This window comes from Bos javanicus, chromosome 15 (genome assembly GCF_032452875.1).
Source record: "Bos javanicus breed banteng chromosome 15, ARS-OSU_banteng_1.0, whole genome shotgun sequence".
Lineage (NCBI taxonomy): Eukaryota > Metazoa > Chordata > Mammalia > Artiodactyla > Bovidae > Bos > Bos javanicus.
The window spans coordinates 73,664,300-73,687,129 of record NC_083882.1 but is presented as its reverse complement, the minus strand read 5'-3'; the positions used below and the strand labels follow the sequence as shown (position 1 = coordinate 73,687,129).

At 39.5% G+C, this 22,830-nt stretch overlaps 1 protein-coding gene across 2 annotated transcripts in view; it reads right to left on the bottom strand.

Annotated features, from left to right (window-relative positions):
* The window catches only part of API5 (apoptosis inhibitor 5), a 28,181-nt gene extending 5,577 nt beyond the window's left edge, over positions 1-22,604 (bottom strand). For both annotated transcript variants that reach the window (XM_061381188.1, XM_061381189.1), the window contains exons 1-13: positions 22,377-22,604; positions 13,341-13,502; positions 12,161-12,254; positions 11,633-11,698; positions 10,954-11,105; positions 8,867-9,073; positions 8,306-8,410; positions 7,120-7,209; positions 5,777-5,958; positions 3,982-4,075; positions 3,087-3,143; positions 1,286-1,362; positions 645-781 (exon numbers count right to left, since the gene is read on the bottom strand). In XM_061381188.1, the coding sequence (XP_061237172.1) occupies positions 645-781; positions 1,286-1,362; positions 3,087-3,143; positions 3,982-4,075; positions 5,777-5,958; positions 7,120-7,209; positions 8,306-8,410; positions 8,867-9,073; positions 10,954-11,105; positions 11,633-11,698; positions 12,161-12,254; positions 13,341-13,502; positions 22,377-22,445 (1,492 nt within the window). In that variant the 5' untranslated portion in view covers positions 22,446-22,604. The remainder of the gene's footprint in view (positions 1-644; positions 782-1,285; positions 1,363-3,086; positions 3,144-3,981; positions 4,076-5,776; positions 5,959-7,119; positions 7,210-8,305; positions 8,411-8,866; positions 9,074-10,953; positions 11,106-11,632; positions 11,699-12,160; positions 12,255-13,340; positions 13,503-22,376) is intronic.
* Positions 22,605-22,830: the final 226 nt, after the last annotated feature.

Here is a 22,830-nt window from a genome sequence, read left to right as displayed (position 1 = left end):
AGGATCTGAGTCAGTGATATTTATGTTCATTCTTCTTTATAAGCCAATGAGACAAACCACTTCTGATTCAACAGCCCTGGGAGAGACTGGACTGGTGAGAAGTCGACAGGAGGACTGCACTCTGGGCAGTGGAGGAGACTACAAGAGGACACATCTTTGCTAGACGGTGCTTCACCGTCTGACTCTACCTCCTAGGACTCCTCCTTCTGAAGCAGTACAGAAAATGGGAGGGCAAGCAGTAGGCTGACGAGGTCCAAGAAGAATCATTAATACCACATCTGCCAGGGACTCTATCTGTCCCTGAGGGAGAATGGACAACATTTCTTGCTTTGAAGCTAAAACAGGGAAAATCAGGAATGGATGGTTCATGTCATCTTCCTTCCTTTTTTTTTTTTTTTTTCCTATTGGCATCTCTGAATACAATTTTCAGGTTCTTGGTGTTACATGCTCAGCTCAGTGAACCCACAAGGGTGAGTTAGAAAGGAATAGGATAAGGTGTTTTCCCAGCAGTTCAAGTTCCCCAAGCTAATGCAAAAAAAGTACCCTGAAAGAGCTATGATACTCTTCAATTATACTTAAAATCAAGCACAACACAGTTTCTGCCTAATCTCTCATATTTCTTGTACCCAAACGGAAACGCTCACCATAATTAAAGTTGCTCAAATTGCTGCTATATTTCCCACTAGGAGGATTATAAATCTGCCTGGCATCCCTTTTTGGTCCTGCTGAAGATTTCTTGGGAGGTGAACCTGAAGTTGTATCTTCAGTGGCTCTCTTTTGCCTATAATGGTAGGAAGAGCAGCAATGAAAAAAAAGTCTTTTATATCAGAGGCTAGCAATATATTTATTAGTTACAAAAGACATCCTAAAGATGATAGTCATGTCAGAAAAAAGGAAATAACATCTGATGTCATCAAATTAACTCTGCTAAAGTTATGGAGACATTGTCAGAAGGGCATTTACAAGGCTTCAAAACAATCTGAAATATGTATCTTCACAGATTATACACAAGTGACTCATTTCATAGAACTTATCAGAAAAGTCTTATGCCACAGCAATACAATGGTTTGAAAATTCCAGAGTTGTATTCCGCCAGTTTATTTTATAAATACCAGGTTAGATTTTCTATTTAAGTCATGCTTCTAATAGCTATATTTTAACATCTTATTAAGAATCATTTAATAATGTACCATTTTGTACAGGAAATGCAATAATCTGAATTCAGACTTTTCATATTTATAAATCAAATATTAGAACACTTTAATCCCTTTTAAATGTTTCTTACCCAAGTTCAACCTTCTGTACAGGCTTCCAGGATAATGTTACTGTGCTCTTATAAGAAGGAGGAATATGGAAGAGATCCTGAAGAAACAAAAGGAAGAGATTTCTAACATATCTGGTGGTGTAGAAAGTGGTAGTAAGGATAGGAAACAGGAAGACACATCTGTAATCTTAGGAAAGGAAAGTAATTCATCCCATTTGCTTTTGTGCTAATGACTAAAACAATAACCTAGGGAAAAACTGCAAGAGGAAAGTAAACAAGGACAATTTTGTTTACAAATGACATATATTACCTAATTAATGTTATTTTGTGCACATTTAAGAAACTGCAGCTAACTTTTTTCAAATGTCATTTCAGGTTACAGGACAAAATATCAATCTTTATCAACTTCAATCAAATCTCCAAGTGGTTTCTTTTGCACAGATGCAGTCACTAATGTGCTTTAAGGAAAATATAATGGTGCAATCTGCATTTGCTATTGCAGATTTTTAAGTGGTTCAATACTAGAACAAAACTAATGGTCTGGGTAATCATGTTTTTCTCCCCCTCAAATATCTATATATTACCAATAATGAAAAAACCCACGTTATTTAAATACTAAATTATCAATATATGGTAATGCAAATATTTGCTAAATTTAAATACTGAAATAATTCAGAAGTGAAATAATCTAATCCTCATTATACCCTCAAAACTATGATGAATTTATATTTATCATTTTACCCTAATTTTTATATATAGGTAACATCTGATAAAAGTAAACTGAGTTTCTTTCACAGTATTTGTTTAAAGTATTCTAAACATTATCTTCAACTTTGATTTGTGGTATCAGTTCAAATAAAGTAAAATCTCACATTTTAATGTATTAATTCACCATTTCAAACTATGATTTATATTTAAGATTTGAAATAAATGGAGCCTATTATAAAAATTTTCTTTGAGGTGTGAGTCAGTTTTCCTCCCTCTTAAATGCCCTTTCCCTTTTCCTCTTGGCACTGATAATTCATCCCTTAATACCTCACTGTTTTCTCTGAAAAGTTCCCTTTCTCTTCTGATAAAAAGTAAGTATTCCATGGGCTTTTTACCAGACTACTTTTAAGACATACCACTGGCCCTGATTTTGTTACTGTCAGGCTTTGTGCTGTAAGTGTAACAAATATTTCTTTCTCCTACCTGGCTACAATACTGTTAACTTGTGACAGTACCGTTAACCTATGATATCAAACGATGGGTTCTTTGTTGTGATTCCTCTTTTGTTCTTTCAGGTTATTAGTTTTTGTTTAGGCTAACAGATACTTGAGGAGGGTGAACGGAACTGAAGCGTATGTATGGCTTAATGGTAAGGTACACCTTAGCCTACAGTGTAGAACACTCTCAATTTATTACATAGACAAATTAACAGAAGACAGCATGGGACAGCATGTCATGCACCACATAAGACTGTCCATTCTTAGTGTAAGTGAAGCAGGGTTTTATTGGTCATTCAAAAGGAACCAATAGCGTTAAAACTACAAGAGCTTAAGTCAGTGAAATTTCTGAGTCTAATGTATCTGCTCCAATGCTGTTCGTCAGAATTGTGCATGCCTCCCTTTGTTTACAGTATCTTCTGCAATACCATTTAAATAAATAAAACGAATTATAATAGCTACAAAAACGTTACTTGGTATTATAAAAGGCATAAAGCTTTAAAAGGCCAAATGTATGCAACGTAATGGCATTTCTCCTTCACTAGACCGTTACAGACATATCCCCTGCACTAACTTTCTAGCTAGTTGGGATGGCTGAGTAAGAAAGGAAGACTTACCTTGATTAAAACATTAATATTATTTGTTATTTTCAATGCAACGACTTTAATCTTGTTCTGTAAAAGGGAAACAACATTAAATTAAAATGCCAGTAACTTTTATGATATATTTCTTTCCCATATAAAACTTCAATTCCACTTCTTTTTCAGAATCATTTCTACAGTTAGGAAATTCATTGGCTTATATCTACAGATAGTGCTTATTCCTATTTCTCGACTATTAATAAATGTAGCGATGGCAAAGACAGGAAATAATCTTCATCTTCCCTCAACAGGTTAGAACATTAAACTGTTAACTGCAGTTCACTTGAAAAACAAGTAAGGGACAGGTCACTGGCACCCATCAGTTGTTTTAAAAGAAATTAGTTTATGTTACAGAAAGACACAATGAAACTTAAAATATTTCATTAGGACTAGGATGAAGTAGGATGAAGATTGATCAAAATAGATGAGATCAGGGAAAACCAAAGATCCCAACATAAACACAAGATATAGTTTGGTACAGAATTAGTAGTTTAATACTTTTAATGTAAACTAATGTTTGGGTTTCAAAAAGGTAAAATTTTAAAATGTCACAATCGCTAAACAAATATTTAAACAAAATGTGCTGCTAATGAGACCCCAGTGAAAGATCAGTATGTATCAAAGTTTGGTAACAAACACTGTTCACAAACATTGGAAACATTCAAGACATTTCAACAATGGTAGAAGTTTCCTAGATAGCATATAGCTAAATATGCAGTCTTCTAATACTGTATCTTCAACCTTTAGACTTAAAATCATTGGTTCAAATAAAGTTGAATGGTACACTTCAATATATGAATTCAGTCTGAATTTGTAATGAATGGTGGCTATTATAAAAATTTCCTAACGAGATATAAGCCAGTATTCTCACCTCATCTGTTTTTAAGGCCTCGCCTGTTTTGCCTTGGAGAGCCAAGCGGAGTTGTCTGATGTAAACCTGCAGGCCCCGTGCAAAGTACTGCAGCCTAAATGAAGAAGTGTTTATTAATGAACAAATCATCACTGCAACTGTTTTAAATTCGAAGAAAACTACAGCCTTTACCAATAAAGAGTAAACTTTGAGGGGGACTTCCTTTTAATTATCAATGTATGATCATAAGAGATACACAAATAAGTAAAATAAAAGTAGTTTTTGTCAAAAATTGAAAGAAATCCACTGGCAATGGAAACACTTCTAGAACTGGGTTAAGGAAACTTGTTACATTAACCTGCAAGGTTAACCTAAGTTAGAAACAACCCAGACCATGGGTTAGAATCAGGTGGCCTGGAGTCTTCTCTTCCACTAGTCAAGTGAAGCTCAAGTGACAGACACAAGTCACTTAATCTGTGTTTATCTGCTAACAAGGGACGGTGTTTGACCCATTTGCACCTTAGGGTCCAGTTTAAAAATAAAACAAAATTTTGCAAAGGATGTCGAGTAATCTTTTTTTCAAATTTGTTTCCAGGTAGTATGTGTGGAAAAGTGCTACCGTAACTTCAGCCTGCCGCCTTCTAGGAATTCTGCTTAACAATGTGGCATCGCTGGTTTTTTGTCACTTTCAGAGTAATTTCCTAAGATGTTTGCTTCTGGTCAAATGTTTCAGCAAGTAATAAACCTCTGCCTTACCAAAGCATAGAGGACAATCACAGATGACACAGTAGCTTAAGATGAGAATTTGTTAACAATGATTTAATACAAAGTATCTTCCTGAGACACAAATTGATTTCTCCAGTGCTGCTCCTCCAGCCACACTATAACATAATAAAAACCCTGTAAGATATTAAGAGCAGCTGTAGCTGCTAAGTCGCTTCAGTCGTGTCCGACTCCATGCAACCCCATAGACGGCAGCCCACCAGGCTCCTCCATCCCTGGGATTCTTCAGGCAAGAACACTGGAGTGGGTTGCCATTGCCTTCTCAGATTAAGAGCAGCTATAGTTTACCAAATACCCAGTATATGCCAGGCACTGTGCTTAAAGTTTTTCATTACTGTCATTTAATTCTCTATAAGGTAGATGCTGCTGCTGCTGCTGCTGCTGAGTCACTTCTGTCATGTCTGACTCTGTGCAACCCCATAGATGGCAGCCCACCAGGATGCCCTGTCCCTGGGATTCTCCAGGCAAGAACACTGGAGTGGGTTGCCATTTCCTTCTCCAGTGCATGAAAGTGAAGAGACAAAGTGAAGTCGCTCAGTCATGTCCGACCCTCAGCGACCCCATGGACTGCAGCCTTCCAGGCTCCTCCATCCATGGGATTTTCCAGGCAAGAGTACCAGAGTGAGGTGCCACTGCCTTCTCCGAGGTAGATGCATCTATAAATTAGTATCTATAAATTTAACAGTTGAGGACAATTTGATTCTCACAACTCTGTAAGGCAGGTGCTGTTATCTATAAAGAACAGCTGAGGACAATTTGAGGTGTTAGGTCAGAGAACCAGCCCAGTATCTATCCTAAAGCAAGTGGGGAGAGCCAGAGGGCATTTCTGTAAAAGGCCAACCTCTGCCAAGCATTTGTCATGCCACCACAGTTGCATCTTTGCATACATTCCTGTTTTGTGGATCTTGCATTCTTTTGCACTGTAGTAAGAAAGGGTGGGGAAAAAGCTCTTGCAAAATGAAAACGAAACCAAGGCAGCCTCAAGATAGCTTTCACCTTTATCAAGGACTGGGGCACTGCAATCATATATCACCTGATTTTGAAATCTTTGAGCTTTTCTGCATTCAGCTTAGCTGTTAAGAAATCTGGAAGTTTTCGGCCCAACTGGTGAAAGCTGTACAACAAGCATTCCACATAACTGAACTGCAGCTTGGGTTCCTCATTACCAGCATTCTCCCCGTTTTCTGCTTCTTCTGGAGGGAGAGGCATGTACTCCTAAGAGATGAAAATACAAGAGATAGAGGAGATCTGCTCTAGACACTCTAATTATAAAACATATACTCAAGTAATTATAGGACACACTTTTAAGACACGAAACATTAAAAACTACCAAGATAAGAAATTTACATAAGATATCCCTTTTACATTTTGGATCAATGACCCAACCGGTCAACATTCCATATTAACCTATAGTATAGCTGTTGCTGCTACTGACGACAAGAGTAGCCAACCCAGCACTAGGCAGGTGAAGGGACTGAAGTTCTGAGAACTTAGGTAAAAAAAAAAGCTGAAGAGTCAGGATTCAATCTAGGTTTGGCAACAAAAGCTGATGCTCCTAAAACAGTATTCTTAAAAAGTTTCTTAAAAAACTGAAAAAAGAGTTATAGTATGATCCAGCAATTCTACTCCTGGGCAAATATCCAGAGAAAACTAATTCAGAAAGATACATGCACCCCAATGTTCATAGCACTATTTACAATAGCCAAGATATGGAAGCAACCTAATGTCCATCGACAGGTAAACAGACAGGGTGTGGAGCATCCATGTGCACACACACACACCGCAGTACACTCAGCCATGAAAATGGGTGAGACAGTGCCATTTGCAGCGACAGGGGCAGACCTAGAGATCATTATACTGAGCAAAGTATGTGAGAGAAAAACAAGAAAGAGTATAAGACATATGTCTCTCATGAAATTCCTAGAAGAAAACATAGGAATAAAGCTCCTCGACCTGGGTCATGGTAATAACGATTTTTTGGATATGACACCTAAACTGTAAGCCACAAAATAAAAACCAATTATGACATAATGACTTCACTTCTAGGTTGTTAAAGCTATTTGGCCCTGGGCAGTAACGGCGATGGTGCTCTGGAGAAAACAGAATATTCTGATGAAGAAATAGTAGAAAAACTTACTATATAAACCTTGTATTATATTTTGTCTAAAGCATCAACAACAGAAGAAATGCAAAAGACTAAAACAGATTTAAAAAAAAAAAAGTAGACAATTTTGTGGCCTGAGCAGCTAAGAATACTCATTAGGATTATTACCTAAATCACTTCAAAATCCGGCTCTGCATAATCTGTAAATACTATACTACTAAACTTTGGGATGCTATACTGACTATGCCATAAGGAAAGAAAAAAATTCTTACCAATAACTTATCAAATAGTTTCCTTAAATTTGTTTCTAGTTTTTCCATGTCACCACAAAATGAACTCATTTCGGCCAAGAGTTTTAATACCTAAAACACACAATTTACTGTTATTAGCATTCTTTTCTTTGAATGAGCAAGGGTTGTAAGATAATATTCTAGGTAACTATTTAAGATTGCTTATTTTTCAAATAGGCTTTTACAGAACATAATGTTTGAACTGGAAAAAAAAAAGATGCAGCTCTATTTTACTCTGAGGAAACTGAAGGTCGGAGAGAGAATGTAACCTGGCAAAGTCACGATATATGAGTGGCAGTGCAGACCCTGAAACCCTGATCTCATGGCTCTCAATATGCCTGTGGGAATAAGTAAGGAAAGGAACACACACGACACTCTCTGCTACAGGACAATAACACACAAGGAAGAGACGACCAGCAATATTCACTGCTAATATTTAGGCTGGGCCTCCTGTGCTATCAAACTCAGTCTCTGCATACTATCAAAGTATCAGTAACCGCCACTGTTCCTGAGGTTCATCTCTGCTTTACTCAATCCCAGTCTGGTAAGTCACACCCAGGACATGTGAAGCAAACCACAGTTTAATTGCACAGTGAGACTCTCCTCTCTCCTAAGGACCTATGAGGAAATGGCATATTTCCATATTTCAGTTCAACTAAACAAACATTATCAGGTGCTTTTCAGAATCAGGCTCTACATTAGATTTTGGAGATTCCGAGAGGAATAAGGTTAAATTGGGGAGAAAGCAGTAAAGTATTTTTATATGCTCTGAAAAAATGTGTACGTACATTACAATTGATATAGAAGGGAGAGAGGGTAGTCAATTCTATTGGAGAAGGGATAAACGACATTTTGTGTGAATCTATTTAAACCTGGCTCTATCAGTTACAGAGATAGGAACTGTCATGACTGAACAATGTATTTAAAAGCATTAAGGTTACAAAGGTAGAGAATGACTATAATGAAAACTACAGGCATTGTTTTTCCCACTGCAGCAAACTCTCAATGAATCCATAAAGCATTTCCATGTAATTAATCCTGGGACAGGTTATTAGCTAGCCACCACCAGGCCTTAAATCTCTTAGCAATCAGATCAAGTTAGTGGTTTACATTTAGGTTGAAATATGGCAATGCCTTTTCAGTGCTAAAGCCAGAAATTTTCTCTTACCTCCAACTGTATATCAAGACCTTCCACTGGGGTAGTCAAGGAACTGAGGTTAGGGAGAACTTGCTCACAGAAATAAGTCACAAACCTTGTGGAATGAACATTTTTCTGTAAAAATCCAAAGAATACTGATAAATAAAAAAATAAATACATTATTTTTTTGTTGTCAAAAAAATAAATACATATTCTCTCAAATGTAATAGTCGAATGTCAATCAACAAATGCTCAGTATCAAAGCATCAAGTACTACAGCTAAAATACAATGGGAGAGCATATCCCAAGCATCTCATAAATAACCTCAACAGACAGCATATACTTAGTTGCAAAGTAACCTGGAGCATGGGACTTAAAATTCTTAAGACTTTTCAAAAGTCTCTAGGCAAGACTTTAAAGAAACTTCTTGCTGCTTTGGGCTCTTCTCCTAGGCCTGCATAAAACAAATGACTGCTCCACTGTGTTAATACTTTTATGCAGAGCTTTGAGGAGAACGGTCAAGTGTATATCTACACAATTACAAGCCAATAGCATAATCAAAATACTAGCTATAGAGAACAAAGAGCTCACAGAGAAGAGGGGTACCGCCTGCCGAGTGCACTGTAAAAGCCTGTCCACACAGTCAGGGTCTGAGGGGTTGAAGGTTTGTTCCAGGTCAGCCTGCTCAGCCACCAACTCTACCAGTTGCTGCCTTCCACTCACTGTCTGTAAGCTTTTTAACCCAGACAGTATCTTCATGAACAGGACGAATTCTTCACCGGTCACATCTTCTAGCACCTGGAAAGAGACCATTCAGAATAGTTATTAGTATCTTTATCACTTGAATGGAAAAGAAAGAACAATATTGAAACTGCACAGCAAATTCGTTGTGCAGAAGTCGGTTTGCTGCTCGGATCTCTGAAACACTGAAGACAGAACAACTTCAAGCTTCAGTCGACTTAGCTTCAGAATAAGCCATGCACTCTCAATGGTGCACTACATTGTTTCCAAGGGGACAACACGTGGTTCTCGGGAAATTTCACTCTTTTTTTATGTCTAAAGCACAGATGCACATATAGTACATAAACAGATCTCCAGTTTATCTGTGGTGTTAAAATGTCAGGGAGAGCGGCTGAGGATACTCTCTAAATCTAAAATACCTAAAAAGGCTCTTCAGGGGCTGACAGCGGGAAAAAAAAAACCATGAAAATCTGGCAATAAACTGTTAAATCTGATTCAGTTCCTTATATTTAAAAGCAGCCTCATTCACATTAACATGGTAATTACACACAAAACAGGAAAAGTGAAAGTGAAAGTCTCTCAGTTGTGTTCAACTCTTTACAGTGTGGAATTCTCCAGGCCAGAATACTGGAGTGGGTAGCCTTTCCTTTCTCCAGGGGATCTTCCCAACCCAGGGATCGAACCCAGGTCTCCTGCATTGCAGGTGGATTCTTTATCAGCTGAGCCACCAGGGAAGCACAAACCAAACAGGAGACCATGCAAGTTTTCAGTCCTCTGTGTCAGCGGGTCTCAACCTTTCTGTCCACTGACCAAAGGAGCAAGCAATCATGACACATCCCACCAGACACAAAAGTGAAATATGCAGCTCCTTTCTCTCTCATTGAAGAAATCTTGCCAATAAGCAAGTGAGTGGTGCCATTAGAGACAACATTGAATTTTCCTGAACACATAAAAATAAGCTATTCCCAAACTTTGGTGCTGTTTGAACGAAAAGTTAATTGTGGCACACCTTTCAAATCTTAGCAACTGTAACTCTGCTAGTGCTGGGTGCACAGACAAATAAGCATGGTCTCCTGAGTTTATAATGTCATGGGACAGTATAAAACAACAGGTCATTTCAAGGTGATTTCATTTCCATTTTGAAATGATTCAGAATCCTATGGCTGAATATCCTAAAATTAGGGAGACAGGTGGGAAATAAGTAAAATTTCCTGAAGGAAATGATTCATTCAGAGACCTGATGAATGCATAGATTTTGAGGATAATACCACAAAGGATTTATATGTGATCAAACCCTTTAATCTTTGGCCACCTCATGTGAAGAGTTGACTCACTGGAAAAGACTCTGATGCTGGGAGGGGTTGGGGGCAGGAGGAGAAGGGGATGACAGAGGATGAGATGGCTGGATGGCATCACTGACACGATGGACGTGAGTCTGAGTGAACTCCGGGAGTTGGTGAGGGACAGGGAGGCCTGGCGTGCTGCGATTCATGGGGTCGCAAAGAGTCGGACAGGACTGAGCGACTGAACTGAACTGAACCCCTTTAAAGTAACACCGTGATTCATCATTACAAGTGCTGCTGTTGTTGTTCAGTCACTAAGTCATGTCTGACTCTTTGCAACCCCATGGACTGCAGCATGCCAGGCCCCTGTGTCCCTTACCATCTCCCGGAGTTTGCCCAGGTTCATGTCCATTGATTGGTGATGCCATCCAACCATCTCATCCTCTACTGCCCCCTTCTCCTTTTGTCTTCTCCACTTCCCATTAAAGTGACCAAAGTGCAAAATACAACAGAAGAAAATCCTGAAGTTCTACAATGGTTCTTATGGGACATATGCTCTTATAAACAAGCTATGTATAGCACTGATGAACAGTGCTAAAATCAACTATGTTCCTGTGCATTAGGGAAGTTCACTAAAAGATAACGGAAGCTTACCTTTTTGGATTCAGTTAGTATAAGTTCCTCTACTTCCTTTGTTAAGACTTCATCTGGTAAAGTCTTAAGTTTTGTAGAAAGGAATTTAATTGCTCGTTCTCTAACAATGTCCTCTCCTTGAAGTATTTGGCTGAACAAGCCACCTAAAGTCCCTGCAAAACAAAATAGTTGCATCCGGAAGTCAATTCTATATAGGAATGACATCCTTCAAGTTAATTTGAATTACAGCATTTCTTTTCAAGTGAATTAATATATATCATGAATATCACTGATACTGGTTAAACCAGTCTAAAATTTCTACAGTCTCAACCATAAGAGTGATCATATACTTTGTTCATGGACTCAGAATCAGCTTGAGCATGACACTTCTTTTTTATCATTATTAATAGTAAATAAGCCCAGGGATTTCTGGATGAATTTTTTCAAGTGGGAAACAGAGTTTTTCCAACATATTTCTAAGGGAAAAGTTTGGTCTGTTTTTAAAATTATTTCTTCTGGTTTTCTGAGTCATCTTGACTCAACAGCTTGAGCTAAGCTGCTTTTTAGTCCCCTGAGAACACTTAGAATTTTTATGAAACAGATGTCTGGGTGAATCCCAGACTTTACCCTTAATGAGAAATGCCAAATTCCCCAATTTGTTAGGACATCAAACACAATTCAGAACAAGAAGTGGCCTTACCTTTTGCATCCATCTTAAATATACTTAAGAGGGCGTTGTTCACTAAGTTAAATTCTGCAGAGTCATCTGGATAGAGAGAAAGAGGTACAGTGTATAATCTGCTTCCTTTTCAAACTTAAGACTCAACAGTCTGTCACAGATTACACTGAGAGGAGACGTAAACTAAGCATTTATCTCAGGTACCAAGAAAACACAGCTTTCCTGGAAGGGTAGAGACCCTGATCCGTGAACCTGGCAAGCGCTGATGCTAAGACTGTAAGATGGTACAGTTAAGAAACTACAGGAAGCTGGGTGTGACAGATCACGATGCATCAAAATCCCCCAAAGCATCCAGTCATTATACCTTCACAACCAGAATTCAAAACAAAACTAGAAATCAGACAGTCATAAGTCATTAAGCTTCAAACTAACTGTATGAAAAAAGAATTTAAATTTCTATCAAAGGCAAATCTTCAGGGAAAAAAAAAAAAGAATCATTATTTCAGAGAAGTTACATTTAGATAAAAGGGTAATAATAAAATTCCTTACCTGTTTGCAAAAGTTGGGTTAGTATATCTGCCACTCGGGGGAGATTTTCTCCAGTGGCAAACTGAGGCAGCTCTTTAATTGCTTGCCGTCGAATCTGAATATAATTTCAAATAAAAAATTAACCAAATACTATCATGAATAAAAACAACAACCTCGACCTTTAAAGAGGACAAAAAGTACGAGAGAAACTGTAATAACCGGCATATGCGCCACAAAACTATACAACATGAGATTTTCAGTTTTAGAGATAATTTATTCCACTTTAATATTCAAGCTTCACAGAATATGAAACAAAATGCAGTGGAAAGGGACATTAAATACAATTATCTGACTCGAGTAGACAGACTTGAGATTATAAACAGTCTATATGTTGACTATATACAATTGTTGGGTTTTTACTACCTACCTGTGGGCACACCATACCGTATCCCTCAAGAATGGCTGCAGTGGCCAAGGTCATAGCTAGTAACGACTTACTTTAGGATGTTCAGTATGCAAATTTGTGGATATATTCTGTGTACATAATTCCAAATACAGGATCTTGGTTTATTTAGTTTAATATAAAAATTCAAATTTTGCACAAAATGTCGATGATTCACTACTTTCATTTGAAAAGCCAGGGGCTAATAGTCGAAAATTCTTAGGAACTTGTATCAGCAGCCAGAAATGCTAATGCTTAATTCTGTTCCAAGGAAAAACTACTCCTTTTTATTCCAGTAATAACATATAATTATTTCACAGTTCAATTATTTTTCTGCTATGAAAACTATTTAGGGGTGTTGAAACTATATTTTATGCTGCAATGCTGTTATTATTTTAAATATCCAAGAAAGCATAAATCGACTACAAGCTAAAGCTAGTCTGATTTCACGTGCACTTTGCCTAACAATCTACGAAAAAGATGTGAGCCACAGCTGTTTTCAACAGTGGATAATAAATAAGCAAAACGAAGTATTTTGCATGCATTTTTCACAACTGAAAGGTGGAGAAAGAGCTGACACGTTTCCTCACATGCAGACTGAAGCCCTGGGATGCTGCCCCAGCAGACCAGACCCGGCGGCAGGATTTTATCACGCGCTAGTATGCCTGGTGCTTCAGGTACATTAGCCACACAGAGAGGATGTCTGAAAGCGGCAAAAGCGACACTGAAAGCCTGTCGGAGCATCAGCCATAAACGTACCGATACATCTTCGTCTTCACAGAGGTCCAACTGCGCATTGATAGCAGAATCGGCCAATTCTGGAAAATGCTTAAAGAATTTTGGAATAAACTGAGCTGCTAATCTTTTTTCCTTGGTACCACCTTTGACACCATCCAATATCACTTGATAAGCATCTTTATGCTGAAACAAAAGAATAAAGCAGAAAAGAAATACAATTTTGAAGAATGGCAAGTTAAACAAATTTCTTTGAGTTTGCTTTAAGTTAGTAAAATTTCACACAGGCTAAGAAATAGGGCTTACTTTGGGAGTTTTACTGCTTAAATTTAACACCTACCTTCCTACTATCTGTTCCCTGCCCTTCACATTATTCTTTGTCATTTGGGAAAGAGAGAAGAATGAATCTAATTTTATGTGGGGAAAAAAAGGTTTGTTATGTACTAACACTTCTTCATTTAGTGATTAACTGTTCTTAGTCTTGTGACTGTATCATGCTTTAAAATTTTGTAATAAACAGAATAAACACAACTGTACTCATCTCACATGCTAGCAAAGTAATGCTCGAAATTCTCCAAGCTAGGCTTCAATAGTATGTGAACCGAGAAATTCCAGATGTTCAAGCTGGATTTAGAAAAGGCAGAAGAACCAGAGATCAAATTGCTGACATCTGCTGGATCATAGAAAATGCAAGACAATTCCAGAAAAACATCTACCTCTGCTTCACTGACTACACTAAAGCCTTTGACTGTGTGGATTGCAACAAACTGTGGTAAATTCTTTCAGAGACGGGAATACCAGACCACCTTACCTGCCTCCTGAGAAATCTGTATGCAGGTCAGGAAGCAACAGTTAGAACTGGACATGGAACAACAGACTGGCTCCAAATTGGGAAAGGAGTACGTCAATGCTGTATACTGTTACCCTGTTTATTTAACTTTTATGCAGGGTACATTATGTGAAATGCTGGGCTGGATGAAGCACAAGCGGGAATCAAGATTGCCAGGAGAAATATCAATAACCTCAGATAGGCAGATGACACCACCCTTATGGCAGAAAGTGAAGAGGAACTAAAGAGCCTCTTGATGAAAGTGAAAGAGTAGAGTGAAAAAGCTGGCATAACACTCAACATTCAAAAAACTAAGATCATGGCATTTGGTCCCATCACTTCATGCCAAATAGATGGGGAAACAATGGAAACAGTGACAGAGTTCATATTTTTGGGGCTCCAAAATCACTGCAGATGGTGACTGCAGCCATGAAATTAAAAGACGCTTGCTCCTTGGAAGAAAAGCTATGACCAGCCTAGATGGCATATTTAAAAAACAGAGACATCTACTTTGCCAACAAAGGTCCGTCTAGTCAAAGCTATGGTTTTTCCAGTAGTCATGTATGGATGTGAGAGTTGGACCATAAAGAAAGCTGAGTGCAGAAGAACTGATGCTTTTGAACTGTGGTGTTGGAGAAGACCCTTGAGAGTCTCTTGGACTGCAAGGCGATGGAACCAATCCAGCCTAAAGGAAATCAGTCCTGAATATTCATTGGAAGGACTGATACTGAAGCTGAAGCTCCAATACTTTGGCCACCTGATGTGAAGAATTGACTCACTGGAAAAGACCCTGATGCTGGGAAAGCCTGAAGGCGGGAAGAGAAGGGGACGAGAGAGGATGAGACAGTTGGATGGCATCACCAACTGGATGGATATGAGTCTGAGTAAGCTCTGGGAGTTAGTGATGGACAGGGAAGCATGGCGTGCTGCAGTCCATGGGTTGCAAAGAGTCTGACATGACTGAGCAACTGAACAGACTGAAGAAACACAATTCTCAAATAATTGTGTTATGTTTAGATATACTGATCTATTTTCAATGAGCACATTGCACAAGGTAGAATATATTCCTGAAATTAAGCAATAAGAGGAAAGTTAGGAAGCTTTATTTTGCCTCATGTTTTAGAATATAAAAATGGTAATTTGTTCTGCATGCCCAATGTCACATATTTAACTTTTCATTAAAATAATACATTCAAAGTTTGTTTGTTTCCTTTAAAAAAAAATTTCAGAAGTGCTTGCCCTCAGATACTCACAATATATGAAGAGTCAACAAATTCCCAGTCCCCACTACACACCTGCCTCCAAACTAGCCCTTTTATTAATGGATCAAGTTGGGAAACAAAGCAATACATATCGTGACTACAGAAAACTTTTAATTACTGGAAAACCTTAAACATACTACTAAACCAAATATGTACACAGCATTGTATTTACTCTGTAAAAGGCAATCCTCTAAATGCTTTAGATAAGTTAAGTGGATGACTAAAGAACATCCAGTATATTACAGACTCAAGAGAAAAAAAAAGGCAGGATGCAAAGATATTTAGGTTCATTGGAATCTCAATTAAGGACACTATTTTTTAAAAAATAATCAGAAATAAAGTGTTTTATGTATCAAAAGGCTATGGTCACAATTTGAATGGCACAGATTTTAATATATGCATATTTACTAGATTAATGACAACTCCTCCTATCTTAAACATTAATACCAACCCCTGAATAACAGAAATTTCTGTGAATAAGGATAGCTTCCTCATGAAATGCAGACACAAAATCAGCCTTCAGGAATTATTACTTCAAAAGTATATTACCCACTTTTTAGTGCAAAGGTTCAAAAAAATCATGGCTGACTTCTCTGCCACTTAACACTCCTGTAGCTTGCTCCATAGCTTATGAAAAGTGAAAACGTTAGTCGCTCAGTGTGAAAGTGAAAGTGTTAGGTGCTCAGTCATGTCCGACTCTTTGACACTGCATGGACTGCCAGACTCCTCTGTCTATGGGATTTCCCAGGCAAGAATACTGGAGTGGGCTGCTATTCCCTTCTCCAGGGGATCTTCCTGACCCAGGGAGCCAACCCAGGTCTCCTGCATTGCAGTCGGATTCTTTACTGTTTGAAAGTAAAAGCTTCCCACCAGGGAAGCCCTCAGTAGATGTCATAAAATCAAAGTCTGGAGCCATCTGACATCCTTACTTTTTGCAGAGTTATCAGTCCAATTTCCTTTAACTTGAATTTCAAGCTTTACTTAGAAAGACCTTTGAATTGTCTAAAATTCACTGTCTAAAAGTAAATGAAGAATTCCTGCTTGAAACAACCCATCCCCCTACCAAGGAAAAAAAATCTGGAATAGAACAAAAAGGGATCACCAGCAACATCTGCTGAAAGCCTACAAGAGGCTGTGGAATGCCTTGTGTATTGTGTGGAATGCCTCACAGTAATCCTGTGAGTTAGGTGTTACTACTATCCCTATTTTTCAGATGAGAAAACCACCAAGGCTCAGAAAAGTGAAATAATTTGTCCAGAACCACACAGAAGGTTAAGTAGCAGATCCAGGACCCAAACATAGTTCTGATGGGTTTTTAAGTCACGATCTGTGTCTAATACCAAGCTTCTTTAATTGGAATCTTTCAAATTAGTATTGAGATCTTAATTAACAAAAGAGGAGAGAAAGAAAAGTTTGCCAGATCCAGGGTTGTCAAAGGCAATTTGAGTCCTAAATACAGGCTTCACACAAGCATGTAAATTGGAACGTATTATCCTAAACATAAGACCTTTGGAAAGTTAAGACATTTTAACATCGTTAAACTACCATTAATAGTCATCAGTTTTATCAAATAATTTCACAGACATTATTAACAGACTTTAATTATCCTTTATGAAATGCAAAATAAAATTATATTCTCTTTGCCAGCTTTTTAAATTATCTGCTTTTCAACTGCAGTATACGGACAAGACTTTTGAATAGAAATCTCCCTCAAGTAGTTACTACTTCTGGTTTTCAAAGAAGACACAAGATGTAAGTGATATTTTCAGTGATCACAGTGATTCATTAACAGGTAGGTGTGTAAACACAATAAAATGTTTCACATTCTACACAGCACTGTGCACTTTCCTTTTCCAACAGTTGTATATTTTAGCTAGATAAATGATTTATCATCCTAATAAAAGGCTTTAATTGTAAACATTTTTAATACATTTCTAAAACTATATCTGTGATTTTAATATCTAATAAAAAGAGCAAATGCAAAAGAAATTAAGATATTTTCAAGTAAAAAAGTTACAATTTGATTCGCATTTAGTAGATAAATTATAAAAGAAAAAGTGAAATCACAACTAATAAGTAGCCAGTGATGTGCAAAGTAAAGCTATTACTGTAGAGAAGAAAAGATGCAGTTACAACAAATTTCTCAAGTATGACATAAAAAGAAGATGGATGAACTAAGCTGTATTCCTTCCTTCCTTAGACTCAATTAAACTTAGTTTGTGTGTTAAACTGTTAACACTTCTACATATTTTTGAGGGATTATGAACTTGGTTGGTCTTTGATTTTAGCTTAAGCATGCCAGAAAAAAGTACCAAAAGAATGCTATTTCATGAAACATTAAGTCAGTAAAGTTTATACTCTTCTACCCTTACAGCCAATACACTCCTGTGTAACAGAACAGAAGAGAAATCAGAGTTTAGGTGTTATATTGGTCAGATCTTACCACAGTCTAACTGCCAAAATCCCTTAATAGGTGTTTGGTTTTTCTTTAAGTTTTTCTTCGTTTTTTTTTTTTAGTTTTTCTTGACTACATAACATAAAATTAAATATTTACATCTTAAAATTAAGTACTCATAAAAAGTTAAGACAAAATCTAATGATGGGCCACAGCATGTGCTTTTATGGCCTGTTGGGAACCAGGAAAAGGGCTGAGAGGGCTAAGGAACACAGCAGAGGAAGGAGACCTGCCTAAGGAGTGGCAGAGGCAGAGCGGGAGAAAGGGGGCCGAGTAAGGAGGTTACAAGAGGAGAGACGACAGAAGGACTGCAAGTTTTGAGGTATTAAATAATGCTTCACTTAGAATTTATGACCTGCAGTTTGCTTCTTAGAACATACATGTTCACGGTTTAAATATGTCTGAGTATGTGTGTATAAAGTTCCCTTCTTCATTCAAGAGACTCCTGAAAACAAGGGTTATGTGGTAAATATGTACCTGTTCCTTCCTTGACTGTATTTCTTCAAATGTTCTACTGAAGGGCATGGGACAAGGCAAGGAGAGAAACAAAAAAATAAAAGAATTTAACCCTGGGCAGTCCCCTCAGTGGCAGCTCCCTGAGCAACTGTGGAATTCACCTCTTTGAAAAAGGGTGAAAATCAAAATACAGTTAGAAGGAAGTTCTAGACTAAGAAACTCAAACATGGTTTCAAAAGTGTCCAGAGAAGTGTGTGTTAGTTGCTCAGTCGTGTCAGACTTTTTGCGACCGCATACTCTGTTCATGGAATTTTCCAGGCAGGAACACTGGAGTGGGTTGCCATTCCCTTCTCCAGAGGATCTTCCAGACCCAAGGATTGAACCCAGGTCTCCTGCATTGCAGATGGATTCTCTACCGTCTGAGCCACCAGGAAGTCCAGAGAGGTGCCTGCCAGAAAATTCAAACTCTCTACTGTAAATCTTCTAAGGTAACATGAAAATCTGGCTTAGGTACATTAAGAATGTAAATAGTTTTTCCTCTCCTTAAAAAATCATGAATGGTGTCCCTTCTGTTAAGTTGGCTGTTGCTTTCAATCAAAATTTATAAGCAGTATCTTGAAGCCCAATACACTTTTCTTTAGTGAGCAGTTTTAGGAATTTTCTCTAAAAGGAAGCATTATTACACAACAGAGCAGAATTAGTTGGCATTACGGTTTAGGCCAGCTTCAGTTCTACCAGAATTTACTGTCTGAGGCTCAGCAAATCATGACACCTTACTACACAGAGGTCTTTTATCTTATTTAGTTGTTTGACACTTGACATTACAGTGTCACGAAGGCACTGATGTCCCATCACTTAAAAGAACTATGCTAAAACCTTACTGTCCAGCAGAGTGGCTGCTGGGCTTCCCAGGTGGCTCAGCAGTAAAGAATCACCTGCCAAGCAGGAGACGTGGGTTCCATTCACGGGTCAGGAAGCTCCTCTGGAGAAGGAAATGGCAACTGACTCCAGTATTCTTCCCTGAGAAATCCTTCGGACAGAGGAGCCTGGTGGGCTACAGTCCACGGGGTCACAAAGAATTGGATGTGACTTAGTGACTAAATCAACAACGGTGTTTGGTACACGATAGGCACTCAAAAAAGATACTGAATAAATGAAACGCGGGTCCTCATTCAAATCTGCATGAAAGGCGGCCCTCCTGTTTTTCACAAACTTCTGTCTCCTAAGCACTCTTCCTAAATTAAAAGCAGATTTCTTCTGAGAAACATTACTGACCTCTTGAGGAAGAACTCTCAACCTAAGCTGGTAGATTTATAACTAAAGATGACATAAGAGGAAAATCTGAACAACTCTCAAATTCATAGAATAGGAAAACTCCAGTTTGGCTTGTTTTCTCTAACGTACTCTAAGTAGGTGACTGTCCAGCAAAAAATGAGGGCTGGGGTACGGGACAGCACTGGGTTCTCTGGAAGAGTCCTGAATCACCTCTTTGGGAGAGCGAGTATACAACTGACTTGGGAATCACTGTTCTATCTTTTGTCCCCCATCCCCTCTGCAATGAAGTCAATTTTAGGCAGAACAATTTGCTACACTCTTCCCTAACTCAGTCATAGCGAACAAGAACATCTTCACTTACTAGTTCCCTTGAGGAACAAGGACAACAAAAGCTCAAATTGAGTGACCATCTAAGTTTTCCCTACCCTGCCTCAACGGGCAGAAAATGCTTCCTTCACAGATGACTCAACACACACATCCTATAAACATCCACAACAGACTATCAGTAAGTGTTTCTCATCGACGACATCAAAATTCTCTACTGAAGTGGAAACGTGTAGGAAAGAAAAATCATCTGATACTTGAAACTGGTATATTCACAATTCTAGATTAAGCTAAATATGGTCCCAAATTAAGTTTTTTGTTCAGCTCACAACGATTCAACCTGAATTATACATCTCTTTACTCTTTCTCTTAAAGATATGGGAATACCAGACCACCTTACCTGCTTCCTGAGAGACAGGTCAGGAAGCAACAGTCAGAACCGCACATGGAACAATGGACTGGTTCCAAATTGGGAAAGGAGTATGTCAAGGCTGTATATTGTCACTCTGATGATTTAACCTATATGCAGAGTATATCATGTGAAATGCTGGGATGGATGAAGCACAAGCTGAAATCAAGATTGCCAGGAGAAATATCAGAAACCTCAGATACGCAGAGGACATCACCCTTATGGCGGAAAGCGAAGAGGAACTAAAGAGCCTCTTGATGAAAGTGAAAGAGGACAGTGAAAAAGCTGGCTTAACACTCAACATCCAAAAAACTAAGATCATGGCATTTGGTCCCATCATTTCATGGCAAACAGATGGGGAAACAATGACAGTTTATTTTCTTGGGCTCAAAAATCACTGCAGATGGTGACTGCAGCCATGAAATTAAAAGACGCTTGCTCCTTGGAAGAAAAGCTACGACCAACCTAGACAGCATATTAAAAAGCAGAGACATTACTTAGCCAACAAAGGTCTGTCTAGTCAAAGCTATGGTTTTTTCCAATAGTCATGTATGGATGTGAGAGTTGGACCATAAAGAAAGCTAAGCGCAGAAGAACTGATGCTTTTGAACTGTGGTGTTGGAGAAGACCCTTGAGAGTCTCTCGGACTGCAAGGTGATCTAACCAGTCAATCCTAAAGGAAATCAGTCCTGAATATTCATTGGAAGGACTGATGCTGAAGTTGAAGTTCCAATACTCTGGCCACCTGATGTGAAGAACTGACTCACTGGAAAAGACCCTGATGCTGGGAAAGATTGAAGGCGGGAGGAGAAAGGGATGACAGAGGATGAGATGGCTGGACGGCATCATCGACTGGATGGACATGAGCTTGAGTAGGCTCTGAGAGTTGGTGATGGACAGGGAAGCATGGTGTACTGCAGTCCATGGGTTGCAAAGAGTCAGACACGACAGAGCATCTGAACTGAACTGAATTACACATGTTCAGGAAAAAAGGATGGGAGATGTACAGCCACAGTTTTGCTAATGTTATCAGTCTTTAGGATCTCCCACTTCCTACTGCTTTGGGATGGGTAAGCAGGAGAATCAAATGACGTTTTAAGCCCTGAAAAGATACAGCATGGGATTTCTAACAGTGATGGAGATTATGTCGGGGAGACTGGTTCTTTTACCAAGAAAACACACCACCACTTTATCAACTCCTCAAGTTCAATGGACTCTAGCACTTGAAGGCTCACAAAGAAGCAGCGGCTCGGAGGGCCGATTCAGCACTGCTGAAGTTGTGTCTGGGCAAACACTTTAGGGAACTCTTGCCAGACAACTCTATTTAAAGCTGCACACCACCCCCTTACCCCCGCGCACGGCCCTGTTATATTTTCTTCACACTTTTCACGGGGTGTGTGAGTGTGTGTGTGGTGGGTGGGGCGGGAGGGAAGCATCTAACTTTCTTATTTATCACTGCTCTCCCTCACTAAAGACGCGTCCTGGGAGAGCACGGGTCTGTCTTTCTCGTACTTCCAGGGCCCGGCGGCAGAACCTGGTTCCTGGCAGGCGCTCATCGAATAGGCTAAATAACGAAATCATAAGCCCTCATTAAAGTCTAGACGTAACGGCCCCTTCGGAATTTCACAAACTTCTGTCTCCCAAGAGCTTTTCCTAAATTAACTGCAGATTTTTGCCTCGAGAAAGGCGTTTCTGAACTCACAATTTAATCGTCCAAGGGACTGAGCGCCACCGAAAAGGAGGACTTCAAAGGACCCTGGAGGACAAGGATCAGGGAAGAGACTGAACTGGGGATGGGGTGGGGTGCTGAAAAAGCTGAATTAGGAAACGGTGAGAAAAGGCTGACCACGGGAGGCAGAGGAGCCTGGGACGCGGGGACCGCACTCTGGCTGGTGAAGCCCGGATCTGCACTCCCGGCAGGGGCCCACCCCGACGAAAACAGCCTGGGCGGCCAGGAGCTCGCGGGCGGGCGAAGCAGCAGCCCCCGCCGGGCCCGGGGAGCGCTTTCGAGGCCGCGGAACGCCGGCCCGCAGGCCGCTGGGTTACTCACTTGGCCCACTTGCTCCGTGGCATCGGCTAAGATGCCGTAGTTGCGGTAAAGCTCCTCCACGGTCGGCATGGTGAACGACAAGCCCGGGGCCCGCTCCTGCTGTCCTCGTCGTCGTCGTCGTCGCCGGCGCCCCCGCCGCCTCCGAAGTTCTCCAAGCCTGCGACCCGCACTACTCCGCCTCCAGCTGCCGCCAGTGCCGCCGCCAGTCACCGCGCACAGGGCAGCTCCTCCCCCAACGTCTACGTAAGGACGTGCGCGTCGGGAGCGGCCTTACTTACCGGCCAACGCGCCGTTTGGGCTTTCGTCGCCCTCTAGCTCCGGGAGGTGCAAAAAGCCGCAAGGACGATTAAAGAAGCTTGTCGTTTTTTTGTTTTTGTTTTTGTTTTTGAAGGCTTGTGCCTGGAAAAAGACCCTGATGCTGGCAAAGATTGAAGGCGGGAGGAGAAGGGGACGA